At 50.1% G+C, this 24,509-nt stretch overlaps 1 protein-coding gene across 1 annotated transcript; it reads right to left on the reverse strand.

Moving 5' to 3' along the window:
* Nucleotides 1-561: 561 nt before the first annotated feature.
* SF3B2 (splicing factor 3b subunit 2) lies at nucleotides 562-23,401 on the reverse strand. The gene is made up of 21 exons (XM_035098731.3): nucleotides 23,164-23,401; nucleotides 21,029-21,075; nucleotides 20,625-20,702; nucleotides 19,059-19,304; nucleotides 18,160-18,268; nucleotides 16,454-16,539; nucleotides 15,142-15,247; nucleotides 14,242-14,330; nucleotides 12,842-13,051; nucleotides 12,087-12,221; nucleotides 11,689-11,769; nucleotides 10,251-10,478; nucleotides 9,094-9,243; nucleotides 8,600-8,689; nucleotides 7,232-7,339; nucleotides 5,555-5,662; nucleotides 5,279-5,421; nucleotides 4,648-4,749; nucleotides 4,252-4,351; nucleotides 1,856-2,041; nucleotides 562-817 (listed from the first exon to the last, which is right to left on the reverse strand). Exons 1-21 carry the CDS (start codon nucleotides 23,282-23,284, stop codon nucleotides 746-748), a joined length of 2,595 nt encoding a protein of 864 aa, XP_034954622.1. The 5' UTR covers nucleotides 23,285-23,401; the 3' UTR covers nucleotides 562-745.
* Nucleotides 23,402-24,509: the final 1,108 nt, after the last annotated feature.

The raw sequence follows: 24,509 nt of genomic DNA on the forward strand, positions 1-24,509 counted from the left end.
ATAATTGGGCTGTGTACACACACACACACACACACACACACACACACACACACACACACACTTCAGAGCAGGAGAAGGGACTACTGTGAGCAGGAATGCACAAATCCAGTTATGGAAGCAGGTCGACACAGCATTAGCCTAAGAGAAGCAGTACAAGAGCTCACCCATACCCGTGCATTTTACCTTCCATGCTTTAACTGAGTGGAGGGGCAGGGGGAGGTTGGTGACAACCCTGGAAAGAGACAGCTTAAAGCTGGCAGGGTAACTGAGTGCAAGGAATAAAGTGGCAGAGAGATAATGACTCAGTGTGCCTCACCTGAATGCTGAGTCCGGAACAGGAGACTGGGGGCAAGGGATTACCTTTTGCAAACAACTGGCCTCCTGTTTCAAAGCACTGAGGGGCGGGGGACCACAGACATGAAGCATACACATAACACGCCCTGCAAATTTCATGCTGAAGTTTACTTTCCTACCCACGGGACCTGCAAAGGAAGACCCCCCAAATCGCCATGGAGAGTAGAAATCATTTCACCCTCCTCCACCTAAGTAAACAAAGACCTCCAGAGAGCAACTCTGACTTTATTTACAAAATATTCCACATCTTTATCCAGACCGAAGACACGAGAACAACATGAGAGCCACTGGGTGCAAAGGAGAAATGGAAGTGGGAGGGAGGGAGGGAGGGAGGGAGGGAGGGAGGGGATTAAAAATGAACGAGGAACAGGAACAGGAGTTCAGAGCTGGGCTAGAACTTGAATTCTTTGTACTTCTTGGCTCCTGCCCTGGTGTCCTGGGGCTGTGCTTTCCGCTTCTTTTGCTGGAGGAGCAAAGAGGGCGGTCACAACATGCTGATAATGCCGGAGAATTTGATTCCACCCCACCCCCCACAAAAAAACCCCAATGTGAAAAGGCACATATGCATGCCTGCACACACCCCTCCCCAGCCGCTATGCAACTGCATCACCTCTCCCAAACTGCTGTGTGAACTCCACCCCACCCCTTCCCTTAGGGCCCTGTACTCTTTCCCCCTCTGCCTTTCCTCGGCTACAGGTTTCGGACGGGGCCTGCTGCTTTTGCTGTCCCCCTTCCACGTGGACAGGCTCTCTTGGCCTCCACCTCCCTGCCAGCAACCCAGCCTTTGTCCCATCCCTGAACCCCATTTGAATTCCTCTCCCCAAAGCAACCCACAGCCCTTGCACTTCCCTCACAGCAGCTGCGTTTTGTCATTCTGGGACAGGGTTCCTCAAACTTGGGTTTTCTGCTGTTTCAGGAATGAGAGCCAGCGTGGTGTGGTGGTTAAGAGTGGTGGACTTGTAATCTGGTGAACCTGGTTCGATTCCCCACTCCTCCACATGCAGCTGCTGGGTGACCTTGGGCTAGTCACACTTCTCTGAAGTCTCTCAGCTCACAGAGTGTTTGTTGTGGGGGAGGAAGGGAAAGGAGATTGTTAGCCGCTTTGAGACTCCTTAGGGTAATGATAAAGCGGGATATCAAATCCAAACTCTTCTTCTTGTTCTTCTACAACTCCCATCATCTCCAGTGGTCATGGATGATGGGAACCGTAGTCCAAAACCAGCTGGAGACCCAAGTTTGGGAAACCCTGTTCTAGGACATCCCATGAGAGGGATAATAGAGAACCTGCTTGGCATGCAGAAGGGCCTGGGGTCAATCCCCAGCATCTCCAGCTTAAGATCAGATAGCGGGTGCTGGAAAAGGCCCTTCTCTCCCATAGGGCCACTTCCCGAGTACACAGTGCTGGAGAGAGGCAGACAAAGAGCCTGTCCTGGCGGAGCTCTCCATGGCTTGGCCAACTGGCCAGACTGGCGAGTCCCCTCCATTCCACAGGTCCGCTCACCTTCTGCTTGGCAGCATGCTCCGCCACCATGTCGCTGAAGTCCTCCTTTTCCACCTGGGCTTGCTGCTCCCGCACGTGCTCCTCATACTTCTGCGTCATGGCCATGGGGTCCAGCTCCAGCTCCTCGGGGGCCAAGGCCACCTCCACGCCCTGGATCTCTGGCCCGGGTCCTTTGCGGCTCATCACCTGCAAGCAAACGCAGGGGGAGGGAGGAGGCAGCCAGCCAACAGCGGATACTGGTGTAAGGTATTTGCAGGGTGGGTGGGTCACTATCCCTCGCCTCCCAAACCACACACAAACACAGAGGGGTGTTGCAGGCAGCCTACCTCTCAGTCGTGGAAGCAGAGCATTGCCTGCAAAAGCCTTGCTTTGGAATAAGTCCATCCGCAGAGCTACATCTGCAGGAAGGCAGGCAAGCCCACACAGGGGACTCCCCAACTGAGGGTATCACTCAGGAACAACTGCCCAACTCCTGTTCACACGTGCTTTATGGACAAGCACTCGCTTGTCTCTCTTCACACGCACGCCATGTTGCGTGTGTGCATCCATACGTCTCTCTCCCTGAAGTCCCACTTTTCCACCTGCAGCTCTGGTATCCGAGTAATTTCTGCTTCACAGGAGACCCGCTGAAATGAATGGACCTAAGTTGCCATTCATGTCGATGGTTCTACTCTGAAAGTAAGTGTGTGTGTCTTATGTGCAGATAACGAGGCTCCACCAATGCAAAGTTGTCCCTATGAACAAGTCTTGAGGAGGTGGTCTGATCTCCCACTTCCTTTGATTTAACTCTCTTTTCAAGCAACAGGGAACAGGAACTAAAACATTTGAAGCAAAGGGTTCTTTAAGCTTAAAGTGGCACATGTCTGTAAGGACCTACAGGGCAGTAATTTTAATTTATTATTATTATTGTTCTCTTGCCCCTGCAAAGTGACACAGTGCTCAAACTTTGCTCCAGGACAGTTGTTAACTTTCCTCCTCTCCGTCCCCAGTCTAGTATATCTGAAGCAGAAGCCAGGTGGCTGCCCTTCCAAGCCTGCTCTGCTCACCTATGCCTAAAGCTGAATTTGCTTGCTTTAAGAACACATACCTTGTTCCAAAAATAGGTTTCAGGGCAGCGTACGTACAAAATGAAAACCCACAAGGCAGCATTTGAAAGCATAAATCAGTGGAACAAAAAATAAAAAATTAAGGGGGGGGATGCAGCAGCCCAAGATGCCTGGGCAAATTTTTAAAAAAGTTTTTAACCTGGTGCCACGACAGTCTACAGCAGGGGTCCCCAAACTACGGCCCCCGGGCCGGATGCGGCCCAATCGGCCTTCCAATCCGGCCCGCGACGACCCCCGCCGCCCGCTGCCGCCGCCCGCTCTCACGGCGCGCGGCACAGCGACGATCTAAAAAATCGGCAAAAAATCGCCGAAAATCCTTTGTGCGCATGCGTATGGGCCTCTCCCGACCCGGAAGAGGTCATTTCTGGTGCACTTCCGGGTCGGGGGAGGCCCATACGCATGCGCACAAGTGATTTTCGGCGATTTTTTTCCCGCCCGTGTGCGTGTGCGCATGCACACGGGCGCGCACTCCCCCGCCCTCCGGCCCGCCGCGCGGTAAGTCTGGGGACCCCTGGTCTACAGTGCTAGCTCCAGGTGTCCCTCAACTAAGAGAGCACTGCAGGGTTGAGGGGCCACCACAGAGTAGGCACTCTCTTTTGAACATTCAAAGGGTTCCTCTCCTAAAGGGAGAATGCACAGAAGGGTCTTGATCAGGCATCGGCAACCTCCGGCCCATGGAGGCCGTTTATCTGGCCCATGGGCTGCCCTTAAACCGAGCCGCCCGCTTGGCAAGTCCCCGTGCGCTGCGGTAAACCGGCGCAGCGCGGCACAGGAAATCGCATCTACGCAGCCACAGAAGCCATTTCTGGCGCTGCGGACATTTTGGAAATGGGCGGCTAGCACCGGAAATCGCTTCTGTGCAGCCGCAGACATGTGCAGAAGCCATTTCTGGTGTTCCGGACATGGGCAGCGCGGCACCAGAAATCGCTTCTGCGTCTGTGCGGCCCATGTTCGTGGGAATCCTCCGGCCCACGGGCAGAAAACATTACGGACGCCTGGTCTTGATGATCAACCTCTGATGTTTGAGGTAGTGTGCCTCCAGATACTGGGAATCACAATGGAGGGAGACTGTTGCTGCATTCAGGTCCTGTTTTTAGGCTTGCAGGAAGCATCTTGCTGGCTACTGCAAGCACAGGACGGAGGACTAGATGAGCCTTTGGCCAGGTCCTGCTGCCAAGCCCTTCCTACATTCTTAAAACACATGAGGTTGATATGGGAGGTGCTCCTTCAGCTATTTGGGCCCTAAACATCCTTCAGCAGAAGGCAGAACTAAAGCCAGCCTCTTCTTACCGTCGCCATGTCATAGATGTGAGTGGAGCCCATCATGGCCCCGCCAACTGTCGCCGTCCTCTTCTCTGGCAGAACAGTGAAGAGCTGGGGCGTCTCGCTGCTATTGAGGAGAACATGAGGGAGAGAAGAAACGCTCAGCATCATGGGAAAGGGCAGAGAGAGGTTGGATGGGCGCAGATTAGCCAGGAAGAATCTTGCCCCACGTGGCTGAGACAGAGCTCTGGGCCAGTGCTAACAGGTTCTTCCACAAGGGAGGGGAACCTTTGGCCTGTGGGCCAATTGTGGCCTTCCAGGATCCCCTGTTTGACCGATGATTTGAGCAAACACGCCCACCTGCCCCCAAAGCATGCAACAACTCATGGGCAGCGGCTGAGGAGAGAAGAAGCCAACACTTACCCATCCATGGCCTCCTCAATCTTCTTCTTACGCAGTTCAATGAGTTCAGGGGTCTCCATGCCAGCGGGGACCGAGGAGAAGCCCCCAGGCGTGATCAGACCACTGGAGAAAGATCAGAAGGGGTCAAAGGCCAAGCCAAATTCAACCAGCCGCCCCCCTCCCATGAATGAACAAGCAACGGTCTCAAAACAACTCTAGTCCCAGAGATCCACCCTGTCTCTGCAGGGGTGACTGCGTGTCCTGGGCAAGACGGGCCCAGCTCCTCCTCTACTAATGCCCATTTGCTTGCCCTTGGCCTCTGCCCGAGTCAGCCTTCCATAAATAACCCTGGTGGCCTCCATAAGCTTTGGACTACAGCTCCCAACAGCCCCATCCAGCATGGCTCAGAGAAAAATGCAAGCTAAGAGGGGGAATGTTGCGCCACTTCCTCATCACCAGCGACAGAACCAGGGGGCGCTGGGCTGGGTGGGGGAGCAGTGGTCCCTCTCTGCAGGGACAAGAGTGCCAGGCAGGTGCCCAGCAACAGCAGACACTGATACTTGCTCAGCCAAGGCATGGCAAGAGAGAGCGTCAGGTACTTAAAATCAGAGAACTGTAGAGCTGGAAGGGACCCATAATCACAGCTACTTGCCTGTCTGCTGGAGTGATGAAACCCGTCTCGTCTGGTTTCTCTTCATCACTCTCCTCGTCTTCCTCTTCCTCAGAGGATTCTTCATCAGAGGGTTCCAGTTCTCCCCACGGTGTCCGGTCGATCTCTTCCTCCTCTGTCTTGGTCTAATGGCAGGGGAGAGAAAACGTGATCCCGTCACCTCCCAGGCCAGCAGATCCAAACGCAGCACAGAGCATGGGCTCTGGACAAGCGGTCAAACCCCATGGCTGCCAAGCAAGTGAGGCTCCCGATGCCTACCTGGAATTCAGCCGCGTTGGTCCCAAAGACATCTCCGTAGAGGGGCTTCCCAGTCTCATCCACTGGAGGCTTGCCCCAGCCCCCAGCATGGTACCCGAATGAGCATCCCTGGGGGGAAAGGGGGTAGAGGGGAGTCAGTCATTCAGCAGTGGACAGGAGGAGCTGGGAAGCGTTCTCTGCGCTCCCCCCCCCCAAAAAAATCCCAAGGCTCCTGAGAGTGCGGTGTTACTTTGTGGTATGAGGGACTTCCAAGCTCCAGCTTGGATAGCTCAGTTGGTTAGAGCGTGGTGCTGAAAACGCCAAGGTTGCAGGTTTGATCCCCGTAAGGGACAGCTGAATATTTCTGCATTGGAGGGGGTTGGACTAGGCCAGGGTTTCCAGCTGTTTTTGGACTACAACTCCCATCATCCTTAGCTAGCAGGACGACAGACTAGGTGATCCTCAGGACCCCTTCCAACTATGATTCTATGATCCCTCTTCAATACTCGCATACCCATTTAGTGCTAGATGTGATCTACAAGTACAGTAATACCTCGGTTTAAGTACGCTTCAGTCTGAGTACTTTCAGTTTAAGTACTCCGCGGACCTGTCTGGAACGGATTAATCCACTTTCTATTACTTTCAATGGGAAAGTTTGCTTCAGGTTGAGTATGTTTCAGCTTAAGTACGGACTCCCAGAACCAATTACACTCATGCTTCGGGTTAAGTACGCTTCAGGTTGAGTACTCCGTGGACCCACCTAGAACGGATTAATCCACTTTCCATTACTTTCAATGGGAAAGTTCGCTTCAGGTTAAGTACGCTTCAGTTTAAGTACTCCACGGACCGTCTGGAACGGATTAATCCATTACTTTCAATGGGAAAGTTTGCTTCAGGTTAAGTACGCTTCAGGTTAAGTACAGACTTCCGGAACCAATTGTGTATTCAAACCGAGGTACCACTGTACTGAAATTGGTACGAGGGGGGGGGGAATGCAGCACCTTGAGACTCCCAACTTTCCAGCCTTCAAGGCTTTAGAGAGGGACCCAGAAGTGTGTGGACCACAGCTAAGGGGCCTCAGCAGGGCTTTCAGCAAGGCAAAGCCTCAGTTGCCTTTCCTAGCTGACTCCATGGGGGGAGGGCAAGCAAATCACTGGAGATCTGTGCAGGCCGGACTCCAGCTCTTCCTTGGGAAGCTGCCATGCACCAAATCAGAGCTTTGGTCCGTCTCGCTCAGTACTGTCTACAGTGACATACCAGCAGCTCTCTGTGATTTCAAAGGGGATTTCTCCCAGCCCTGCCTGGAGATGCCAATAGGGATTGAGCTTGGGGCTTCCAGCACGCATGAGACACAGCTCCCCCTGCTACAGGTCCTGCCCACCAATCCTTGATGGGTAGTCCGCACTGGGACTGGTGGGGTGGAGGACGGAGGAGCCAACTCATTCCAGTTTCACCCACACCCCGTTCTCCTCTTGCCCGCTGAGTTCTACAAAGGCAACACCGAGACTGAGCTGCCACCCCTTGGAGTGGTTGTAAGAAGGCAGGGAGGCAGGGGCTGGCTGAGGGCAGACGGAGGTTGGTGGGGCAATGCCCCATTTAGAGCCACTAATATTAATAATACAGGTTGCCAACTGGCCACCTGTTTTCTAGCAAGGGAGAAAAAGCGAAGATGGCAACGAAGGGAATGACTCTGCTCACCTCTGGGATTGGGGAATTCAAGCCTGGAATCTTCAGGTTGGGATAGGAGGGGGGCGGGCCATAGCGCTGCATGGCAATCAGCCAGGGAGGAGGGACTTTGTGTGCATTCTTGTTGGCGGTGGGGAAGAAAAAAGACATTCATCAGTTATTGAAGCCTCCCCGCTTGCGTTACCCCAATCCCCCAGCTCCCCTTCCCCGCTATCTCATGCCGTACGTGCCACACTCTGCTTTCCATTCTCACAGCCCTGCCCCTCCTCCCGCGGGGTTGCATTCAATGGTAGTCCTACTCTGAGAAGACCCCGGCTTCATCAATTTCAACCGACCTATTCCGGGAAGGAAACAATCCACAATCTCCTACCGAAATATGCTGCCCCAAATTTTATTACCTGCCAACAAAACAAAACCAGGAGATAAGCTCCTGTGGGGGTGGGGTGTCTGAAATTAAATAGTTAGGAAGTAAATAACACAGTTCTAAGTGTTAGTTCTACGCAGAGGAGACCCACTGAAATTAATGTGCATGATTAACTTATTGGGTCTATTAGTGCTAGTAGGTCTACCGTGTTTCTCATATTATAAGACATGTCTTATATTTATTTTTTCCTCAAAAAAACACACTATGGCTTATTTTCAAGGGATGTCTTTTTTTTCCCTCCTCCTCCTGCCACGGACGGCATTGTTGCTGTGCCTATCACTCTGTCTTATTTTCGGGGTATGGCTTATATTCCTTGAATGCTTAAAAATCCTGCTATGGCTTATTTTATGGGTATGTCTTAAAATATGAGAAACAGGGTAGCATTATTATTATTATTATTATTATTATTATTATTATTATTATTATTATTATTATCCTGTTCACTCTGGGTGGCTTACAGAATATATAAAACATAACAAAGCACCAAACATTTAAAAACATGGCTGCCTTCAGATATACAACTTCAGAAAGTTGTATATTTCTTTATCTCCTTGACATCTGAAGGGAGGGTGTTCCACAGGGCGGGTGCCACTACCGAGAAGGCCCTCTTCCTGGTTCCCTGTAACTTCCCTTCTTGCAGTGAGGGAACCAACAAAAGACCCTCGGAGCTGGACCTCAGTGTCTGGGCTAAGTGATGGGGGTGTTGATGCTGTTTAGGGTTTTAAAGTTGGGTGCAACCAACTTTAATTTACACTTCCTGAAAATCGCTTCACTCCTGAATTTAAAACACATTTGCTAAAATGGGGATTTGGAGGATGTAGGTGCCTCAGAAACCTGGTGAGGCGGCAGCCCGCATTCTGCCCGCCTTGCCTCCAATTCTGCCTTCCATGAGAGCCCATCCTCCCGTCAGCCCTGGTGGCTAGGAGGGCCACTGGGCTTAGCCTTCTGCCACTCACCGGCCCAACAGGCATCCCCAGCGCAATGCGCAATTCGTCTGACAGGTCCCCAGGCTTCTTCTCTTTCAGCCGCGTCTCGAACTCCTTACCCTGGAATGGAAGGGGAGATGAAATCAGAAATGGGGGCTCCTCCACAATGGCTTCCCTCCCTCCCTCCTACCCACCCAACCTTTTCCAGAGGGACACCATGGCGCCCCAGGGGGACTGGTGTTTGTCGGGGCTGGAGGAGTGGAAAACAGGGAAGCCAGGAGGGGGTGGTGTCGGAGCAATGACAGGCAGAGCCAACCAACTCGAGCCTTGTCCTTAACCCCCATCCCTGCAGAGTTCTACCAGGGCAGCGCTGTGATGCAGGAACAGGGCAAGGCTGACAGCTGGTACCACCCCCTGAGCTGGCTCTAACTAAGGAGGCAAGCAGGTGGAGGCTGGCAGAGGTCGGAGGGGCAGTGTCCCATTCGCCCTCATGGGCGAGCCTCCACTGAGGGCTCCTCTGCTACCTCGTAATACAGGTCGCCGTGGATGGTAAGCTTGGGCTTGGTCTGCCACTTGAAGAAGGCGTCGTGCAGTTTCTGGTAATCGATATCAATTTTGCCCATCTTGGGACGAACTTTCTCCCTCATCTTGGACTTCATGGTCTTCTGCTCCTCCTAGGAGGGGGTAGAACAGGAAAGAAGGCGGTTACAAAACGGAGACCTACACGTACGCAGTCTTTGCCAGGATGCATGAAATTTGTCCAAGGGTCACAGGTCGCCCAAAGGCTACAGGGTAATGCCAGGTTTAACCATCTCCCTGAAACTGCTGGGAAATCTGGTTAGCAACAAGTTCAAAGTGTGCAGGCCACAATTCCAGGGAGGTGCAGACTTCAGCTTCCTGAGGATCTCACAGTGAGGATCTCAAAGCAGACTCACTGAAAGCAACCAACACGACCAACGGAGGTTGATTAATCTCAGTGGCTCTGCTTTAAGTAGAATTTCATTGGATACAACCCTCAGCTGCCACCCGATGGCAGGGGGATCTAAAAGGGGGAGACAAGGATCCAGTTCACTGGCCAGATCTGGTTCCCCACTGTTGCGAGTACAGTGGCACCTTGGTTTACAAACTTAATCCGCTCCAGAAGTCCATTCTTAAAACAAGGCGTGCTGCTTTCCCATAGCAGCGGGGGACTCAATTTACAAATGGAACATACTCAACAGGAAGCGAAACATTATTCCAAGGCAAAGTTCACAAACCAAAACACGTACTTCCAGGTTTGCAGCATTCTGAATCCAAGCTGTTTATAAACCAAACTGTTCTTAAACCAAGGTACCACTGTACTGGGATCATGGGTTCTCCCCCCCCCCCCCATTTTGCTGCCCAATGTCAAAGAAAGGCTCCTTGTGCAAAAGCAGACCAGGCGGGCAACAGGACGGCTTCCTCTCTGCCCCTGATGGCAGCTGGCTAGGTCAGGAGAGCAGCTCATGTGGGGCCCAGAGAGCTCTGCTCTGCAACTCCATGCTCGAGGCAGCTACCCCCTCTGCCTAACAGCTGGGCTGGCCCTGCGCACACACAGATGGTGCAAAAGCGTAAACAACTCCCCCCACCGCAAGCACTTGACACTCCTGTGAATTTCAGGGCCCTGCCCGTGTTTTTGGAGGGGAGGGGGGCACAGACTGACCTTTTCCTGCAGAGCCTCTCTCATCTCCTGGATGCCCGTCCGCTTGATGAACTCGGGGAGCTCAAAGGGCGGCTTCTCGATGCCCCTCTTGCCTTGCAGATATTTGCGCTTGAAGCACCAGTGCCGGGGGACGGGGACAGAGTTGCGTGTGGCCTTCAGGTGGACGAGCAGCTTGGGGTCCTGGGCTGTCACGTCATGCATCTCCACCACGTCAGGACGGGCCACGAGCTGCGGGGAGGACAGGGCTGAAATGGGGCCAACTCTTCCTGCCCTTTGGGTCAGAGCGAACCCTTCCCAACTCGCCATGGAAGTTGCTCTTCTCACTCCCACCCGCCGGGCTTTTTAGAAATTAGCTTCCCTTACCACCCTGGATCTAGAGAGCCACAGCAGCGTCTCTAGATCCACAAATCACAGACAGTTAGGAGTAGTGATGTTAAATTCTTGAGAATAATCTTTTGGAGAATATTCTCGATTAATGAGAATATTAGAGAATTTTCATTTAAAATAGGAGAATATAATTAGTTAATATACATGTTTATTCATGGGTAAACTTAAAGTCTCCAATACTTTGGCCACCTCATGAGAAGAGAAGACTCCCTGGAAAACACTCTGATGTTGGGAAAGATTGAGGGCACTAGGAGAAGGGGACGACAGAGGACAAGATGGTTGGACAGTGTTCTCGAAGCTACGAACATGAGTTTGACCAAACTGCGGAAGGCAGTGCAAGACAGGAGTGCCTGGCGTGCTATGGTCCATGGGGTCATGAAGAGTCGGACACGACTAAACGACTAAACAACAACAAAACTTATTAAGATGGCAACAAAAAAACTGTACAGATACAGATTCAACGGTGCAATGCAGTGAATTCACATTCTTTGATTTTTTGCACCAAACTTGAAATTGAAAATTCAACGTGAATGACTCACGTTAATCACTAAGCCTGCCACTAACCATATATTTACCCTCAACTTTGAATTCTAATTATGTTGTGTATGTATGAAATGTAGCTTTTAAAGTAAAAAAAATATTTAAAAAAACCTCAGGTCCGTTATGAGTGCGTTCTTTAAATATGGGTTGTAAAACTGGTTCTTACATTAGAATTTACAGTTTGTGGAGAAGATTCTCCGGATAATTTTCTAGCAGAGAATTTTCTCGAGACTATACTCCGGAGAATATTCTCACCTCACACCACTAGTTAGGAGACCATTCATGTGTAACACATCATAGCTCCCGGAAGAGTAACATCTCTGTTTTGGGCCAGCTCTCAAATGCATCAGCAATAGGCAGAAACTGGGGGACGGGTGGGAGGAAGGTGGAAGAACCAATGAGGGGGCAGCCAAATCTTTTTAAATCCTTTTAAATCAACTGTACCAGTGTCCCTCTCCCTGTTACGCTCCAAACAGACATGCACGTGCACACCACACACCAGCAATCATACCTGTTTGAGCTCAGCCACCGTAAAGCGATTCATCCGCCGAAGCTTCTTCTTGGACAGTTTGGGAACCTCTGGCTTCTTCTCCTGCACACAGTAGGGAGGGGCAGGCCGTCATTTCCTCTTATTGTTAACTTGCACTTTATTTCAAGTACTGTGACTTCCACAGCACTCCCCCCACCCCACCCCACCAAGACTTCAAAAGGAAGGAGGAGTTGCGTGAAGGAAGGATTCCACCCCGGGAGCCTGACAGTCGGAGGCAGACTGCCTCTGAACTTGGAGGTTCCACTCTTCAGGCGTTAGGAGGGACCTGTCCATTTGCACCTGGCAAGCAGTTCTTCGGAACCGAGGGTCCGGGGCAGGTGGAGTGAGAGCATTTCTGCCCACCCCTGAGATGCACTCACCTGCTCGTCATCCGAGCTGTCGTCACTGTCTTTCCTCTCCTCCTCAAAGCCCTTCTTCTTGGGGAGAGCTGAACTGGCCACCTTGTCTGCTTTCTCCGGTTCCTTCTCCTTGTCCTTTTTAACATCATCGGTCAGCTGTGGCAAGGGAAGAGCAAAAGGTGAGGCAGGGACTCCCCATTCCTCCTTCTTAGAACTAAGCACACACACAGGGAAGCAGTGGTCTCTCTCTCTCTCTCTATAATGTAAACTAGGTCCAACACCTTCCATAGAAAGGTAAGGAGAACTTGCCATGTTTATCAATCCCTTTAGAGGGGCAATAATGCTCACTCCTGACTCCCATCAGTCCCACCATTAATGGTTAGGGATAGTGGGACTTTAATACATTTAATACCTTTTCAGCAAAAGTTCACATGCACTTGTTTGACAGGCATTTCTAACGATCTGAGGTTCTTCCCCATAAAAAAGTAATTTCTATTTGTTACATTCATATCCCATATACAGTGGTACCTCCGGTTGTGAACGGAATCTGTTCCGGAGGTCCGGCCGGATCCCGAGGTTTTCGCCACCGGAGAGACCACTTCTGTGCACACGCACACGGCAGTAGAGCGCTTCTGCGCATGCGGCAAAACCCCAAAAATACTTCCAGATTTGCCGCTTACGCATTCCAAAGTTTTCATAACCGGAGGGATACATAAGCGGAGGTACCACTGTAAATGCAGGGGACGAGATCAGGAAATCCCAGGCCCTCCTCATACCTTGAATGCCTCAAAGATCCTCTTGAAGAAAATGAAGTTGGGGTCATAGATCTCTGGCTCCTCTGTGACATACTCAATTTCCACTGGGCCATCGCCCCCAGACTCCTCCCCACGCCCCTTGGCGTCCTGGGAAGGTGGGCTCTCTTTCGGGGACGTGCTCTGCTGCTGCTGTTTCTTCTTCTTCTTCCGGTTTCGCCGCTTGCGGTTTTTCTGTCAAGCGGACCAAATGCGCTTACTTAGATTTAACAAGATTTACATACTGCTAAGCTGCTTAAAATAAGATACTACGTAGTAAGAAACCACAAATAAAATAATTAGACTTAAAACAACCCAAATATACATAATAAAATTGTACGTCTGGGTGGGCTTGTATGAACAAAAATGATTTTAGCAGGCGTCAATAATGGTACAACACTAATATCAATAAGCAGGGAGTTCCAGAGAGTAAGTGCTGCTATACTATATTGGCATACTGCAGCAACTTTAATGTTTTGTTTTTAACTTTCAGGATCAATTAGCCTCCTGAGGCCATTTGGAAGAAGTCAAACAAAAGTAAGATCACAAATTATTAATACTCAAGAAAGCATTAAAGCAGCAGCAGATAAAACAGGGATCAACACACAGCACCATAATGGAATAAAAAAGGTCTGTGAGGCTCTCCTAAAGGCCAACAAGGAGGGTGTCAAATGCATCTCCCCTGGGGGGGACATCCCAAAGATGCGGGGCCGACACAGGACACATTTCCTCTGATAGGGCAACATTACTGCCTCCAAGGCAGCCCAGTTCTTAGGAACCGGCTCTTTCTACCACCTGGGGGGGGGGGACATCCTCTGCTCATGCTCTAAAGTCTCACTTGACTGAGTCCCTTTCCCCACCCCCTTTTTATACAGCTGCCTGTGGGTATATACCCATGGGTAAGCTTCTGCTCGCCTTCATAGGCCAGGACAGGACAGCTTTGCAGAGGGGCCGACAGCTTACAGAAAACGGAGGCTGCCACTGGCTGCAGTTCAGGGGTGGCCAACTTGCCCTGACCACTGGCCGTGTTAGCCAGAGCTAGCGGGAGTAGTTCAGAGGTGGCGAATCTGTGGCTCTCTACATTAGTGGTTCTTTAGCCTTTTGGGGGAGTCTCCTTTGAGAATCTGATGGAAGCTATGGATCTCTTCCCCCCCCCCCGAATAATGCACATAAACAGAAACACACAGAAGTTTGCATATAACATATTGCATTGGGGAGGGGGTTGTGCACGTGTGTGCCGCATTCACAGGCCCCCCAGTTTTAAGACCCCTGCTCTAGAGGCTGTTGGACTACATTGTTGTCCTCAACCGCTGGACTGGGAGTCCCAATGCCATCTGGAGGGCCAACAGTTCCCCCCACCCCTTCCGTAGTTCCTGCCTCCTCACCTCTTTCTTAGACAGAGCCAGAGCATCCTCTTCAGCGTCTGAAGCGGAGATACCAGCCAACACCCTCAGGTCAGTCTCCATGTCATCATCTATGGGGAAAGCACAAGTGTGAGGGAATGAGTAGCAGAGTGGATACAGGAAGCCTGGCCTAGCCATCTCTGCAGAAAGCTTGCATGCTGGCAATTCCACCCCTCAGTCAGTCATGATCTGCCACAATCTGCTCTTCGGTTGCCTTTACTGCCGTTCCGCAAAGTGCAGAAGGAAGGCACAGAATGTGATGTGGGTCTCAGAACCCAGCTTGAGAGGGCCCAGAGTGTGCAAGTCACAAGTTCAGTGGTTGGCTCCTCCGGAGCGTTCGGCCTCCTCCAGGTGATGCGACATCACACACGCACGACGCGCATCAGGGAACCCTGACACCTCTGGTTAGAACTAAAATTTCAACTCCCATATTGGTCATGTGACCGCACGGAACACACACAAGTTCACCTAGAGCAGGGATAGAAAACCTCAGACCCAGGGGTTAAATGCGGGCCTCCAGGCCTCTCTGCTCCAGGCTCTCCACGGGCCCCGCCCACAACTGGCGTTGCTCCACACCCTCCCTGAGTGTTTCTGCCTGGCTGGAATGTGTCCTTGAACTCGGATAATGCTTCACGCTTGCCTAAATGGAGGACCATAGAGCGGGATTTGTGAGTGCCTGCAGAAACCTACTGCAGGAAGCGAAAATTCACATTAGTTGTTCCGCCCCTTTTTGGCCTCTGGCCCTGCCCACCACTGGCATGTGCCCCCCCCCCAGAAGGTTACCCAGGAGAGTATGCAACCCTTGGGCTGAAAAAGGGTTCCACAGCCCTAACTGCGTGTCTCAATTTCAACTTTTAACCTTTGCCTCAGACAACCCAGTACCTGTGGCGGTGGGCACAGCCGTGAGCTCCTCCTGGCGAATCTCCTTCAGCTGGAGGATCTTCTCCAGGGCTTGAGGGATTTTGGGACCCACGCCGGACTCATCAACCTGGAAGACGAAACAAAGTTTATTGACAAGAGTGGCCTCCTTCTGCTTCCAAATGCAGATCTTTCAGCTTTTGTCTAATCCTGCGTTTGTTTTCATCCAAGCCGTGTCTCTCAAGAACACAGGCTGCACCAGAGACCACACTCCCAGCACCGCCCATGTCTGACTGCTTGAACCTCCCTCCCATCTGAAGCCAACCCAGGGGAAGAATGCCTATTCCCCCACTCACAACCTCTCACAAAAGGCATTGATGGCTATCGCTTGGATAATAATAATAATTTATTATTTGTACCCTGTCCATCTCACTGAGTCTCCCCAGCCACTCTGGACGGCTCCCAATCGAGTATTAAAATACAGCATTAAATATTAAAAACTTCCCTAAACAGGGCTGCCTTCAGATGTCTTTTAAAAATAGGATAACTGCTTATTTCCTTGACACCTGATGGAAGGGAGTTCCACAGGGCGGGTGCCACTACCGAGAAGGCCCTCTGCCTGGTTCCCTGTAACCTCACTTCTCGCAATGAGGGAACTGCCAGAAGGCCCTCGGCGCTGGATGTCAGTGTCTGGGCTGAACAATGAGGGTGGAGATGCTCCTCCAGGTATACAAGACCGAGGCCGTTTAGGGCTTTGAAGGTCAACACCAACACTTTGAATTGTGCTTGGAAATGTCCTGGGAGCCAATGTAGATCTCTCAGGACCGGTGTTATGTGGTCCCGGTGGCCGCTCCCAGTCACCAGTCTAGCTGCCGCATTCTGGATTAACTGCAGTTTCCGGGTCACCTTCAAAGGTAGCCCCACGTAGAGCGCATTGCAGTAATCCAAGTGGGAGATAACCAGAGCATGCACCACTCTGGCGAGACAGTGGCTTTAAAAGAGGATTAGGCAAATTCAGGGAGGAGAGGGCTATCCAAGGCTACTGGTCACAATAGCTAGGCCCTGCGCTCCATTCTAGGAGGCAGCCATGTTTCTGAATACCAGTTCCTGGAAACCACAGGAGAGGAAAGGGCTCTTGTGCTTGGATCATGCTTGCTGGTTTCCCACAGGTATCTGGCTGGCTGCTGGGAGGACAGGGAGCCGGACTAAATGGGCCACTGTCCTGATCCAGCGGGCTCATCTTCACTCGTGCAATTTATCCCATTCCCCAAAGCAGTTTCCCTGTCACCTTGCCAAGCCTACCCCCCCCCCCCACATCTGCAACAACCAGTCTTACCTCACGGCTGTCCTCTCCAGGAGGAGGTGGGGGGCCACGGGGTCTTGGGCCAGGTGGTCCAATGGGCGAGCCCACAGGGGGATTCCCTAGGAAAAGATTGGCGAATGAACTCCCAACGGGAAAGCAAAGCAGCGACAGCCACCGTCAGTGTGCCACTTCCCTACTTGTCAGAAGAAACTGCGTACTTTGACATCACTTGAAAAGCTTTCACGCCCATCCCAAGACCGAGGGTGGGGGGGTCTGTAGCCCTGCAGATGTTGCTGGACTCCAACTCCCATCAGCCCCTGCCAGCATTACCAACGTCATGGATGGTAAGAGTTGTAGTCCAACAATATCTGGAAGGCCACAGGTTCCCGGTGGGGCTTAAATCTCTGATTTAAGCAAGTTCCTAGCCCCTTTGGTTCTCAAGGGCTTCAAAGAGGGAGAGCAACACTGAGTAGCATCTGAGCAACCTCTTTAGCTCTTAACTCCCCTCTATAAGTGTCAGTTTGCATTTCTTGGTGCAGAAAGTATTGATCTGATGTGTAGAGATCTTTCCTATTCTAATTAATTCAAGAGGCTTCTGGAAGCTTTTGTGTGAAAGAAACAAGCAGAAGGTTCGTGATGTTTGGGTTATTCCTTCAGAGGAACAGCTGGTTTAAACTGGTTCTCTTATCTCTTCTGTCAAGGTCATGCCCACTACAAAAGGAAGGCCAGAGGGAGCCTGGGTTTCACTTTCTCTTTCTTTCTCTCTTCCTTCTGGTGTGGCGTTCTGTATGTAGTGTTAAGGTTTAGGCTTATGATAAGTTATTGTAAGTTTAAGTTAAGTCTGCTGCAACTGGATTTCTTATGGACAGGGCCAATCCTGAATGTACTGGATTTGTGACCATTATGCTCGGTTGTCTTTAGTAGCAGTAAAGCTCTGCTGGATGAAATATTAACTGCCTCTGGTCTATTTTTTGGGAATCCTGCAACGTGTTTAAGTTTTTGCTCTGCTTACTATACGTTGAAATCTACTCTGCATCAATACTGAGTAGAATTCCATGACAATAAGTATCAAAATATGCAGATATATTTGCTCAATTTAAACACAAGCCACCAAACTCAGCTTTAAGCATAGCTGCCAAGTTTTCCCTTTTCTCACGAGGAAGCCTATTCAGCATACTGGAATTTCCCTTTAAAAAAGGGATAACTTGGCAGCTATGTTTAAGTGCAATTTTAGTTCTGCACATACAACCAAGGCAGCAGTCCCACCTTCCATAAATTTATCCAGCTCTTCACTAAAATCAGGATGGGGGTGTAACAACCCTTGGCACAGAACCCCAGAGTTAACATTTTCAACGATCTGCCATTCCTTCAGTTCAACAAGTTACTCCGCAAGCCAATTTGGGGCCTGCTTTTCACTGAGAGGAGTACAGACTCAGAGGGATAACCCTTGCCAACAAACCTCTTTTTAAAGTGGGCATAAATACTTTTCTTCTTCTTCTTCTTTTTTTAAGGATTTTGGGTTCCCCTCCCATGACACCATGTACTGTACCGGTAATATACTGTTCCTTGAAATAAAAATAAGTGGGAATGGATTCCTAGCCAATGAGTATGTGAATGACACAGAGTGAGTGAGGTCTGACACTCCACCTTCCTGAATGATTCTGAAAAGACTGCCTGACGCTGCTTGCCCTCTTTGCATAAATGGGCCAGAGTTCCTTCTCTGATGCAAAGGGACTTACCTCTTGGAAGCCCCTGAGGTCTTGGCCCCAGGTCTGGAGCAGCCCGAGGTACAGAGGGGGCCAGCTTAGACATCTCTTGCTGGCGCTCCTGTTCCATAAGGACAGCAGCCTGAGACGGGAAGAGAAACAACACAGATTCTAACATAGGAATCTTTTTTATAACAAATCGCACAATTGATTCATCATGCTCAGGCATGTCTACATCGACTGATGTCTCCAGGATTTCAAACAGAATATAACTATAAATTAGCCTCTTGCATATGTACCATAAGTATGTATACAAACTCAATGAGTGGAGTTTGCTTTTGCCATGTTACCTCATTTATATTAGGTCTAATTTGAGACAAGCAAACTCTCATCTCCTCATCAACACAAAAAAGCCTTTCTCTTTTCTGATCTTTCATAATCTGTTGGGAGTTGAAAAATCCCTGTTCACAACAGTATGTCATGGAGAACTGCGGAAGAATAGCCAATGCTTTTTGCTCTCATTTTGAAAATATATCTATCCATATTCTGCAAATAATTAAAACTATTTTGATGTTATACTATACTACACTTGTTTCTTTGATTGTCCTTGAAGCTTCCCACTGCACATGCTATCCTCTCCTGCCACACCCTTTGAGAACCACAGATCTAAAGGGAGAGGTGAGTAGGAACATTCAGTTCACAGTATAAAACAGGGATGGGACCCTCCAGCTGTTGTAGGACTACAGATCCCAACATCCATGACCACTGACCACAAGGGACCACAGGCTCCCCATCTCTGATCTCACTCTTGCGCTCCCTCTCTCACTCACACACACAAGCTACAAATATGTTCTGCAACACAGCAGAATTCATGTTGTTGGGAGCCGTTGCATTATCAGACACGAACACAGAGGAACAGAGCAAGCCGTTACCTGCTTGACCCTCTCCTCCTGCTGGATCAACATGGCTGCTTGCTGCTGAGCCAGCTTCAGCCGCTCTTCCTCAGGTAACACAGAGGGATCCACCGCCTGCATACGGAGAGGTGGGCCCATGCCAGGGGGCGGAGGAGGTGGCCCCACCCCCATGGGGAAGTTGAGGCCCATGCCAGGGGGCGGAGGAGGAGGCGGCTGCATTGGCGGCATCCCCATGGGAGGGGGCGGCAGAGGCATCCCGGGATGCTGCAAGACAAGAGAGAAGAAGGCAGCTGTGGGAGATGTTGGAAGCACGCTTGGCTTAGGTTTTTAAGGATTCCTGCATGACACAACCACCCATGAACAGAATGACAAGAGGAGGTAAAGATCCAGATGTATGGGATGGCCGAGACCTCGCTTGGAAGCAGTACGTATGAAAAGATGTAAATGTCTTTGTGGCTCTCAAGCTGGACGTGAGCCAGGAAGGTGATGCAACAAATACATTTTATGGCTACATGAACTCAAGCATAGCATTGCAGCAGGTTCCATGCTATTCCGCATTGGTCAGGCTGCATCAAGAGCAGGTGGGGCGGAACCCTCTGCCCCTCCAGATGTTCCTAAACTACAACTCATCCCTGACCATTGGTGGGGCTGATGGCAGTTGTAATTCAGCAATATCTGGCAGAAAAAGGGCTCCACATGTATGATCTATAAAGGTAAAGGGACCCCTGACCATTAGGTCCAGTTGTGACCGACTCTGGGGTTGCGGCACTCATCTCGCTTTACTGGCCGAGGGAGCCAGCGTACAGCTCCCAGGTCATGTGGCCAGCATGACAAAGCCGCTTCTGGCGAACCAGAGCAGCACACGGAAATGCTGTTTACATTCCCGCTGTAGGGGTACCTATTTATCTACTTGCACTTCATGCTTTCAAACTGCTAGGTTGGCACGAGCTGGGACTGAGCAACAACAGCTCACCCCGTCGCAGGGATTCGAACCACCAACCTTCTGATCTGCAAACCCTAGACTCTGTGGTTTAACCCACAGCGCCACCCGCATCCCACCAGAGAGTCCTATAGATGTCCATAATTTTGGATGCAACATTTTATGAGGTAATCTAACAAACTGGAGTGCAATCAGAAGAGGGTGATCTGAAGGGGGGCACCTGGGATATAATAATGTGTTTGTGGGAGGAGGATTATTGCTTTGTTTTTGTTTTATTATGCACTTTGTGTTCTCATTTTGTATTTTTATGTTGTGAATCACCCTGTGATCTTCAGAACTCAGATGAAGGGTAGTATATAAATATAAATATAATAATAATTTGTATAAGTTTTAATTTTTATGTATAATTCCTTCTCATATGTTTCTGTTTGGCTACAACCAGTATTCAGTTGCCTTATTAAACGTGGGTCTTTCACAGCCCTGCTACCTGACATTTTTCAAACAAACATATTGGAGATGAACCTGAGAGTGAACCCAAGACCTTTTTCATTCAAAGTGCATGGGCTGCCGCTGAGCTTATGGCTCTCTTGAAGCTGCTCAAGTCTCATAACAGTGGCCAGAGGTTTCCTGGATATATCACTCACCTGGCCTGGCATGGGGGGCAAACCCGGCTTATCTCCATCATCTCCTCGCAGAACTGGCCTGTTGAGCACTATCCCAGTCTGTAAAGAAGGAGATGGAACAGTAGTAGAGGCAACCATAAACATCATCATAAAATTTATTGCCTTCCCCTCACCACAAGGTCCCAGGGCAGGTTACAAAGGAAACCAATCTTCCCTGTGAGAGAAAGAAGAGGGCATGGGAAGCAAGCATAGACAACAACCGGGCCTTCTTCAGTCTGACTGCCCACCCCATCCCCTGGCCAACTTTAAATGTTTGGGGGATGTTGGAGAGATGGTACAAGCCAGTCCTTCAGGCAGCTTAATGCATTCTTATCCTCAAGTGTTCTGGGTGGTCACATTTGTAGCCGCAAGAAATACGGTCTCACCTGAAGTGTGTAAGTCTGCAAGCGTTCCACCAGCTCCTCGCGGCCACCTGGAAGGACAGAGAGACGTTGAGGTCATTCTGGGGTTACTCTATGTCACATGGGATAAGATGACAGGATTGGAGTTTAGGGCCAACAGTCCTGCACCAACTCTCCTCAAGCTCATCTCTGACACACACATGCACCCCATTCCCAACATCCTGACCATATTGTACCAACAAAACAACTTTCTCATCACCTCCCATTCACCTTCAATAGGGAAAATCCCCAGACTCTCACACATACCCTTCTTTCTGCAGGTCAAGAGCAGGGCCTTGACATTTTTAATTATACTGTTTGTTAAGTTAACTGCTCAAGGCCAAATAGATTATGTCAATACAGGCAGCAGCCATTTTGCATGGAAGTTTCATTCCTGGCCCCTGTGCGCATAAGCCCGTCCCGCTACCTTCTGGGACCAAAAGGATCCACATGTTGGTGGTCACACATCAACTGGATGCGCCTGTAATTATTCTTTTTTCTTCTGTGGCAATCACTTGTAGCTGAGTTAAGATTGTCTTCCATAAACATGGTTTTAACAATGAGTCCGTAAGTGACTGTGGAGGCCAATTCTGGATCCACACGTCCTTCCACAGTGCGGAAATAAGTTTCCTGGTGGGAGTTAATCATGGTGTGGATTTGCCAAGCTTGCCTTCCTCTTAGCACGTTGCTCCCTTGCGTGCTGAGTTCGAGTTTCTTCAAAGCCCATGACACCTTTGATAGAGGCTGTTCTCCAACTGGAGCGCTCACAGGCCAAGCACCCCAGGCATCCATTTCAATAGACAACACTGGGCTACATGGACCATAAACCATTATACAGTCGTACCTTGGAAGTAGAATGGAATCCGTAAAATCTACAACCTGAACCTCCCTCCTCTAACTACCCCACAAAGCAGAGTTGAGGAACTCAGACCCATGGGCCAAATGTGACCCTCCAGGCCTCTCTATCTGGCCCTTGGTCACTACCACACTCCTTGGCCCTGCTCTAACCCTTCCTTCAGTTATTCTGCCTGGTTAATCTATGTTATTGAATGTCTCCATTGCCTGGAGTGAAGTACATATAGTGTAGTGGTTCGAGTGTAGGACAAGGGTCTGGGAAACCAGGTTTCAAATCACCATTCACCCTCCAAAGACACTTCCTGTTGCTCTCTGGCGCCAAGGATTCACTGCCAGCTTCATAACCCCTCCCATTTCCCCAACTTAATCCACTAAAATCCCTTATTCTTCTCCCTCTCTCCAACATTCCCCTCTTCCCGCTCTGTTACATTTCTGCTCCTACGCATTGATCTTGGAAGCCAAACTAACCAGCTCTAAAGTCTCGAATCCAACTATGGATATATTAAAGGAATTTTCAGAACAGGTAAACATCATCATGCCAAATTAAATTTGGAAATAACAACTCAGGCCTCACCTACATTACTGAACCCATAAAAAGTGTTTCCCCCCTTTAAAAGTGCAATCCATGAATTCTTGGTCAGAGGTACAGTACATTCAAAGATGAACCACAGCTCTATGGCAGAGCCCATGCTTTAAATGCAAAAATCTGAGACTCAGCTCTATTCCCCAACTGCCACCAAAGCTCCTAAGGGCCCTTTCACATCCTCCTCCCATGACCCCCTTCCTCGTAGAAAGAGTGTAGGTCAGCACTTCGCATGCGGAAGACTCCAGGTTCAAATCCCCGGTGGCATCTGCACATGGGGATGGGAATGCACCCTGACTAAAATCCTGGACAGCTGCTGCCAGTCAGAGCAGTTCAATACTGGGCCAATTGAGTGAACCAGCCTCTCAGCCTCACAGGGTTGTTATGAGGATGAAATGGGGGGGGGGAGAGAGAAGAGAACCATGTACGCCGCCTTGAGCTCCTTGGGGGGAAAGATGGGGTGTAAATAAATGTGACAAAGCTGAAATAAATATAAGGCAACTGCCCGTGCTCCCTGCCCCCCCACCCCGTTCGCCCGCCCACAGAACCTTCCCCGCTCTCCTCCAGCTGCTTCCACACTAAGAGAGTCCTTCCAGATCACGGGAAAGGCCTGCAGGTTCCTGTTCCCCGTACCGGCAGGCTGTAAGCGCCCCCTGACCCACCACAAACAGGGCCTGCTCACCTTGCGTGGGCGCCCCGATCTCGGCCAGCTTGGCCTGCAGCTCGTTGGGAGACCAGGCCGCGTATGCTGGCAACGGCATCTCCCCTGCCTTGGGGGGCTCCGAATGCACCTCGGACGCCATCTTGCCTTGTCCCCGCCGCGCTCAAGCGAACTCCGCCGAGCGCACACAACGCAGAGTTCCCAACGGAGACCGCGCGGCCACCGTACGCGCTGCGGCGGCGGCGCCTCGCGCCCAATCAGCGGCAGCTACGACAGAACGGTGCGTGCCCAATGAGGAAGCTTTGAGAGGACGCAAGCCGCGGCGAGTATAGAGGAGCGGCCAATCAGAGGACAGGGATGCCTCGTTCTATTCAGGAGCGGGAGGGTTAAGTCGCGTTGAGTTCTGGGCTATGTAGTTTAGCTGAGCTTCGATGAGTTGCGGCCTTTTTTATGTGTGTATGTTTCTGACCCACCACTCAAAGCACAGCCTTTGATAATTTGCTCGCTGGCCATATTTATTAAGTATCACACAGAGATTTCTGCCTTTTGTCCAAGGGTCTCAAGGCTGTAGAACACAACACACTGTTTTGAACGCATGACAGTATCCAAATGAAAGGGAGTTTGTACACTCAGCACACATTTCTCCAACACTGTGGGAAGCACTGTGTATAAGATGCCCTCTAATTTTTGACATTATTTTTTAGGGAAAAACCTAGTCTTGTACACGTAGCTGCAGAGGTGCAGATGAACATTTGTGTGCATGCACACGAAAGCTCATACCAAAATAAAAACTTAGTTGGTCTTTAAGGTGCTTCTGAAGGAATTTTTTTATTTGTCGGTCTGTCACTTTGTTGTTAAATTTGTGTCACACCTTTTCCACAAAGTGGTACTCAAGGAAGCTGACAGTGAAATCAAGTAAAATATAAAATAACAAAAACAAGCAGGTTAAGCAAATCAATACGCACAAAGTGCTGGCAAATTGCAGCATGCACAATGGACATAACAGCCAGCTTGTGAAGCTAAAGACCTGTCTGAATAAAAATGTTTTTGTCCGTTGGTGAAAATTCATCATTTCACACCTACACCATACATTTAGAACATCCCCAGCCCTCCAATAATCCTATGAACTGTAATATGCTAAGGGTGCTGAGAACTATAATTCTGTGAGGAGTAAACTTCACTTCCCATTACCCTCCCTTTTATGGGGAAAAGGCACAACTGTTAAAGTGGTACAAAATATGATTTAAATATACGGTTACAGGTAGGTAGCCGTGTTGGTCTGGGTCGAAGTAAAATAAAAAAATTCCTTCAGTAGCACCTTAAAGACCAAGTTTTTATTTGCACACGAAAGCTCATACCAAAATAAA

Source organism: Zootoca vivipara, chromosome 16, assembly GCF_965207765.1.
Source record: "Zootoca vivipara chromosome 16, rZooViv2.hap1.1, whole genome shotgun sequence".
NCBI classification, from domain to species: Eukaryota; Metazoa; Chordata; class Lepidosauria; order Squamata; family Lacertidae; genus Zootoca; species Zootoca vivipara.

What these genes read in the sequence shown, in the direction of transcription:
- SF3B2 (XM_035098731.3), bottom strand. Translation starts at nt 23,284, where the DNA reads ATGGCGTCCGAGGTGCATTCGGAGCCCCCCAAGGCAGGGGAGATGCCG. An exon ending in GATCGGGGCGCCCACGCAAG is followed by an intron (nt 21,076 to 23,163) that starts GTGAGCAGGCCC and finishes CTGTCCTTCCAG; the next exon opens with GTGGCCGCGAGGAGCTGGTG. An exon ending in GAGAGGCTCTGCAGGAAAAG is followed by an intron (nt 9,244 to 10,250) that starts GTCAGTCTGTGC and finishes ACCCCCTCCTAG; the next exon opens with GAGGAGCAGAAGACCATGAA.